Raw genomic sequence first — 7810 nt, 5'->3', positions numbered from 1 at the left:
CGTTTTATCCATGTTTTCAGGCTTTCTGGATTGAGATTAGTAACATTATTACATATTACACATAATATATGGTAATTAGATTACTATGCTAATTAGGCTAGTTATACTACATATACATGGAATATCTTTTCATGAACTAATGATTAATCTTTCAAAAGTGATTACAATGTTGCATTGCACCATTTTAGGCTTTATAGATAAACAATGACAATTGGAGCATTATGTTGTACATATTATGCTAATTATGATATTTAAGACTAATATATTACTTTAACAAAAGAAATTGGTGTCATATATGAATTCCTCGTCATAGAAAACCCTTGAAAAGTCGTATTATCCATGTTTTCAGGCTTCCTGGATTGAGATTAGCAACATTATTACATATTGCACATATGCTAATTAGATGATTATGCTAATATGGCTATTAAAAAAGTTGCCCAAGGTTGCCAAGCTGGCGACCAAGCTTAATTTACTTCAATACCCATCTAGAACACAAATCAACAAAAAAACCACTTCTACATGACTACTACGTATAAATTGCATTGTTTGAACAATACTAGCTTCGCGGGTGTCGGTGGGGGGGGGGGTGTCATTACAATGTGTATGATCGTAAATTAAAATAACACGAAAATTAAGTAGCTTCCACTTTTAATAGATAAATATTTTTGAAGAGAAAAAATATCGTTCATTCGGATCTGATCTGATGAACCTAATAAATCTTGAATGAATACAACGAATCTTGAATGAATACAACGAATCTTGAATGAATACAATGAATCTTGAATGAATACAATGAATCTTGAATGAATACAATAACACTTGAATGAATATAATAAATCTTGAACCATGAAACCATGATAGTTACAATGGATGTTAATAAATAGCATATTAGAAAACTATGATTTCACGTCACTTCTATTCATAACTGTATGAATATAATATGTGCAATCCAATCAACGCACTATACCTCAAAGTATCAGCTTCTAATATTACTTCGACAAAGATTATGATACCTTATTATACAAAATAGACATGAAAATCTTCTTTTTCCATCTCCATCTTAATTGATATCGAAATCAAACTTCAAAACAGTTTCAAACGATGTTTTTTTGAAGCGCTGGTAATCATCAATATTGGTATATTTAGTCCCAGAACTCTTTACTTAAATAACATTTAACATTTAGACAATGTCGTAAAACACGAGTATTTTCAATTGATTTGCCCCGTACACATCTGGACGCTTCTTGGAAAATTATCAACGTTTAGGAAAAACACAATTCATTAACAATATCACAATGGCGTCTAAATAGGAGAAGTTGATCGGCATAACGTTTGTATACGTATAGATCTGTAAACCTTATTTTCGTTTTATCTAATCCTCACAAACTCCTTACAGAGGGATGTGAAGTTGTGAACTACGCTTTGAAACTCTATGCGTGCATGATAACTTTATCAGTCTCTTCTCATCACGGGGCTTTTATCTCCATTGTCGAACCCTGCAAATACGGTTCGTTCCATCTCATCCCTCTAAGGTCTGAATAGGACCAACGTCCGTTTAGGTTGGCCCAGTAACAGTCATTATACCACCACCCTCCTTTATAGAGAATGGCGCAGTTTTCATCTGCATTTAAATCGTGATCACGATCTAGAGTGGTGAATTGACGTCCATTGTGAAAAGTCAACGCGTCACCTATGGATAATAATAGAAAGGATTTTAATAATAATAATAATAGTTACCCAAGGGAGGAAACCCCCACTTTGAAGGTTTGAGACATGGGATGTTCTAAAAGGTGGACTACCTTGAAAATATGCTGCTGGTAGAAGAAAAAAAGCGGCTATTTTCAAAATGGCTGAAATGGACGTTGAACGATTTTGAAGATTACTTTTTAACACAACTTCACTTTACAATATGTGAGTTGTCGTATGGAAATTTGTCTTTCAAATACCGTTGGCATTTAAACTCTGTCTATTTTTTAAACCTGCAAATGGCACATAGTACCTTTAAATTGTATGCTCTTTCAAATTTAACACTCAGTTTGTCATTATCTCACCCAAAAAAAAAATCTGTGTAGCGCCCTCTATACCAAAACTCAAGTATCCCTTCAAATAAGAAAGATGACGTTTGTACAAATTTCCGTATCTAATATAAAATATAATTGCCATTCTTCGAAAATTGGATCGGAGGAAGATCATTATAGAATGCGGTGGGCTTAAGAAGCACAATCGAACCTCCATTTGAAGAAGTTGCGTTGTATGTGAGATCTTTTAGGCGATAACCTTCACTCTCATTAGCCACACGAAAGTTGTTATACAATGCCGTCGATGATTGCCCGTTTAGGTCCACCATGTATATACGGAGCGTATAATTTCCTTGGTATGTGATGCGATGAATGATATCATTACCAAGCCAAAACTCTGCCTCTAAATCACCGAAGCCATTCTTGTATGCAGCCCAGTTTTGATAAAAGTCTACAGTGCCGTCCTGGCGACGCTGAAAGACCTGCGAAAAAAAGGATGTATTATAAATGGAAGTGTAAAATTAAGACGATGAAGTTATTAAAAGCCCTGTCAGTGTGTAGAGCTAACTTGTGGCCGATGTTTCTTGGAAATTTAGGTGTACGTTTGAGTATTTAAAGTTTATTTAAAGTTCACTCGTTCGTGACATGCAAGTATGACATAAAGTTCTTTTCGTTAGAGGAGGTCGTTTTATAATTTTGAAGATGTTCAAAATGTTGATCGTGTGACAACGTAATGAGCGATATGCTATGTATTTAGGTTGAGCATTCACTGTTGGAACGTTTTGCACATTCGGTATACGTTTGTTCGTTGTCCGCCCAAATACGTCCAACCCTATTGGAACTTTGCATAGCGAATGCACAACGTATACATAGCGTTTGTCTCACGAATGACCGCGTTATCTAAGGAGGGACAACTCACTTCTTTAAGAAATGTTATCATATAGCTCCGTTTAGTCTCATTTGACAACGCTCCCTATCGTCAGAGTCAGCAGCCTAACATGTTAGCCTATGGAATTTTACCCCCCAAAATCGTTACAGATTCTTTTTTTGTTTAAACGAAAAGCACATCCACCCCGACGTACGTCGAACTTTGGACTCAGTTTGCCAAGCGATTGTAAGGTTTTAGGTCAAGCACACGAAGGATAAGAAGCATGAATTATAATAGATCAGTTCTGATCGGTTCATTATGTCCATTTCATCCAACCCCCCCCCCCCCCACTTATTAATTTTTCCATTGAAGATAGGCAAACATTTTACCGAGGTAAGCAAAAACATGAATATTCATGATCGCCATGGACTATTCGATTATTTACAGAGGGGTGCAATTATGCACCACATCAAACTCCCCTACTTTAAGCCAAGTATTTCATTGTATTATGTAGTTTGATAGGTTTATTTTAATAACAGTTTAATTATCAGATATCAATGATAGTTTAAAGATATGGAAAATGTTGTATTTTATATTTAGCAAAGCAATCTCACATACAAATTCACTACCAAGTGTCATCTAATCCACCAATTGTCGTCTGCTATATACGTCCAGCGAGCGAAAATGAGACAACCGGAGCAATAGTACGGATCTACATTTTTTCGTGTCACAAAAGTCTTAATACACTATAACACATGACAAGCTAGGATATTTCATTAACTTAATCGAATATTTTATATTACAAATGAACATTAATTTGGAAGGAATCAAAGCAATCTCATATGACACTTTAAGTGCAAGAAGTGGTTTATTAATATCTTTATACCATCATCCAGTAACAAATTTGATTCGATTCGATTTGAATTAATTTTCTGACAGGATTTATTCACAATATAACACCCAATCCCCCTCCCCCCCCCAAAAAAAAAAAAAGAAAGAAAAATCGTGGCAGCTAAAATCTTTATTGAAAGTCTATTACACTTGTAACACGATTCTAAAGATTCAGAAAAAAAAGCTGTGTAATTATGTCATTACCCTCGTAGACTTTCACGATTGTCCAAAATACATGTATAACACAAAATAATGTTTAGATATGAATTTGGGGGAGTAAACTTAGTGGTAAATGTATAATATATTCGTCTTGCCCTACGAACACAGGTGTTATTGAGCAGCAATTTGGAAACTTATGATTCCACATGGAAACGTAATTGTTTTGATATATGCACGAATTAAACTCTATTCAAGACATTGTTGTTGTCACTGTTTATACATAGATATTGGGTTTATTTTAAATAAAAATCTGAAATCTCTTACTAGCCATCCACCATCTTCATCAATGTTGCAATAGACGTCAATCGGTTCTTTATCTTCCACGTTAGAGCCGGGGCAAATCTTGTATACTCCACTTATCCTCTCACCTGAAGCGTATATCTCGGAACAGTCTTTCAATAACTTGTCTGAAAGATGAGCAAGGTCATATATTGCCTTGATTATGGGGGGGGGGGGGGGAGGTATTTAACGACTTTTTCGGCGACAATTACTTCGCGGCCATTCTTAATAAGCTAATCCCTAATTTCAACCCTGGAGATAAAAGTATACATAATCCTAAACCAAACTCCAATCCTATAACCAAATTCCAAACAATGTCAACCCGAACCCTAACCTAACCCCCAAGCCTTTATCCTACACCCTACTCCTTTGAAAAAGCAAAGCCTTTAACAAATGTTTTCAGATCAAATATATATAGGATCACCTCTCATAATCGTCGCTACAAATTCTCTCAAGACTCAAATATATCATTTTGTAGTAACTTATCAAAACAATGAAAATGTTATTATATGTCAAGAAACGAAATGTAATCTTTATGTATTAAAATTCAAGGGCGTAATAAATCATTCAATGATTATCTCGAAAATCCGTTTTAAAGTTCCATATTCCTTTCTCCCACAAATGTAAGTGAAGTGATTAATATTGTTAATATTTTACAAGTTAATAAGTGCAAAGTCCGCCGCAATCCCAAACTCATGTTTGAAGAAAATTAATAGCGTGATCATTGATCCCTTGGTGCATATTTTTAATCTATTTATTAACGTGTACCTGACAAAAACTACAATCGCTAAAGTATTACCATTTAAAAAAAAAAAGAGATAGCAACTATTGTCCCATACCTTTCATTATAAAAATGTCTACACAAGAACATCCGATATCAAAAATAATATCTTCTCCAAGGCCTTCGATACTATTATTATTAACAAGGAAAATCTTCTTCATAAACTACAGTATTAGAGGGAAGGCGTGATGGTGGTTAAGGAATTAGTGAATATATATATATATATATGTATCTTGTACATGCTTATAATGAAACGAGAATTTTTTAAAATATCAAATCAAACATTCGATATTTCTAAATGGCTTATATCCACCATGCACAGTACTCAAGGCGCTTCAATAACTAACGATTTCGGTAGACCCATTCAGGATTCTTTAAAGCTTTTACATGAGATTGCTAATGAGTTCTTACCTTGGCATTGGTTACCAGAACTGCAGACCGAGCACAGGCACTCATACCCATCATATGTTTCCGTACAAGTGCTTCCATGAAGACAAGGGTTCGACAAACAGTCTGGGATAAAATGGCATGTCAAACGAATGTGTATAAATATTTGGCTCTTAAAAATCATGAGAGAGGGTAAAAAGAAATCAAGATAAAAAATCAAGCCTTTAAGGGGTAGGTAAATTAAGGCCCGAATCAATTTTGTGGAGCCTTTTTTATTCCTCGTACCATCACCCCTCCCCCCATCCCCGAGAGAGAAAACACATTGGTGGTGGTTTCTAGAAATCACGTTCGTTTGAAAAGAAAGAAAATCGTAGTGAAATTATATATATTAGGGAAAAAATTGCCGTCCCTTTTTTGAGATAATATGCCTTCTGTGTCAAGTGTATTCGTTTCCTTTTTTTCTTTCTTTTTTTTCAATTTCAAGATTTCAAATTTATTCATGTTTCCAACAAAACATTACGAATAAATTATAAGCAATTAAAACAAATGTAAGAAATACATGTTGGAAACAGGTTACCTTTTTAATTCAATTAGGAGAGTTCGGTTTCCCCAAATAAATCGGAGGAAATGCCCATAATGAGAGCATGAATATCTAAATCTGTTTTATAACAGAAAGAGTTGCCCTTTTTTTAACACCCTTTTGCCCATCATGAATTCCATCACTTCATTTTCCGTGGCCAACAAAAATGATTTTGCATCCTTCGCGAAAAAGAAATACGTGATTGATTGATTGATTTTTATTCGACAAGCTTCCAACATACAACAATATACAATAATAACAGATCAGAAATAAGTCAGCTTGAACAGGATAACCCAAAAAAGCTCGAGAGCTTATTTCCAGTGGGGTCCATTACAGAGATGTATAAAACTAATAACTTTAAATAGTAATTATCATTTTGATAATAATTATTTACAGACAAATAAGAAAAATAAAAGAATTACTTATTAAAGATAATAATAATAACAACATTAAACTGATGATAGAAATGATAATAAGTACAAGAAGAAAAGGGAAAAGGAGAAGGAGAAAAAGAGGCGGAGGAAGAAGAAGAAAATAATGATGAATTTGTAGAATTTCTATAACGTACAAAAACATAAGTATATGCAAAATGAAAAAGTATGAACCGGCAGAAGAATACAAATTTCAATCATATAACATGTCATTTACTTCTCTTATCTGACTGTCAAGCATTAGGTATTTCTTTAATTTCCTCTTAAAATGAGCATAGTTTCTATTTCCTTTAAACCATTGGGAAGGGAATTCCAATCTTTTATGGCATTGTAATAAAACGAATTTCCAATACTACCTACTCTTTCTGGTAAGTTAAAGTTGAATCGGCTATTTCTTGTATTATACTCATGTAAGTCAGTAACAAGATCGAAGTCGGATCGAATATAATGATTAGACCTAGTATGATATATTTTATGCACGTGATGCAATGCGAGTTGTTTTGATCTTTGGTCGACTTCAAGAAAACCAGCTTTAGAAAGTTCGCTGTAGCCGACATGGGTATATGGGGTTAGTTACCTGGTTTAGCACATATCAATTTCAGATCATTTCCCATCAACTCAGTACGATCTGCCAATGGATGATCATGTGGTAGTCTCTTAGGCACCATTTGGATGACGTCATCAGAATCTAGTGATGTCATTGTGGGACAAGACACATCGGATATCATGGGACAGCTGACGTCATCATTCGCCAGTGCTGCATTGAATGTAATCCAAATTTAAAGTACAATATGCACAAGAAAATTCCATAGGTCTTTCTTAAATGGAAATAATAAACATAACTAGACTTCAATAAAAATACGGGTGTCATTAATTCCGTCTTGACATATTACAATCAACTTATTCGAAGGCTTACACACCCTCCAAAAAAATCAACCAAGTAAAACAAAAATACATACAATAACCTGCTTAACAGTTAATCAAGGAATCACATGCACTTGGGAAAAAAATGAACTAAGAAATTCTCAATTTTGCATGGCTAACAACGATCATGACTGAAAGTAAAATGTTATGAACGAAGGCAAATAGCCTGGGGAAGCTGCATCCGTGTATCTCCTGGACCGGCCCTTATAAATTGTAGTGCACAACAGGGCCACCCCCTACCCCCCTCACAAGCAAATGTCAGGATACGCCACTGTGTGATGCCAAAGTGACTACTGGTATGATGTATCTTTATTTTGCAGCATATGCTAAGAGGATTTCTCACTCGGACAGATGAGCAGCAATTTGCAGTATGCATAAACCTGAAGTGGTGTCAGTAGCATACCCTGCCTTTCTGAAATGCCTTATCATCAA

At 34.8% G+C, this 7810-nt stretch overlaps 1 protein-coding gene across 1 annotated transcript; it reads right to left on the bottom strand.

Moving 5' to 3' along the window:
- Window positions 1-2140: 2140 nt before the first annotated feature.
- LOC105437508 (ryncolin-1-like) lies at window positions 2141-7155 on the bottom strand. Its single transcript, XM_030984965.1, has 4 exons — window positions 7032-7155; window positions 5468-5569; window positions 4261-4403; window positions 2141-2500 (listed from the first exon to the last, which is right to left on the bottom strand). The coding sequence occupies exons 1-4, from the start codon at window positions 7153-7155 to the stop codon at window positions 2141-2143; spliced, it is 729 nt and encodes a 242-aa protein (XP_030840825.1).
- Window positions 7156-7810: the final 655 nt, after the last annotated feature.

This window comes from Strongylocentrotus purpuratus, unplaced genomic scaffold (assembly GCF_000002235.5).
Source record: "Strongylocentrotus purpuratus isolate Spur 01 unplaced genomic scaffold, Spur_5.0 spur5_scaffold_14, whole genome shotgun sequence".
NCBI lineage: Eukaryota > Metazoa > Echinodermata > Echinoidea > Camarodonta > Strongylocentrotidae > Strongylocentrotus > Strongylocentrotus purpuratus.
The sequence above is the reverse complement of the archived record's forward strand: the minus strand, read 5'-3'. Positions and strand labels throughout refer to the sequence as shown.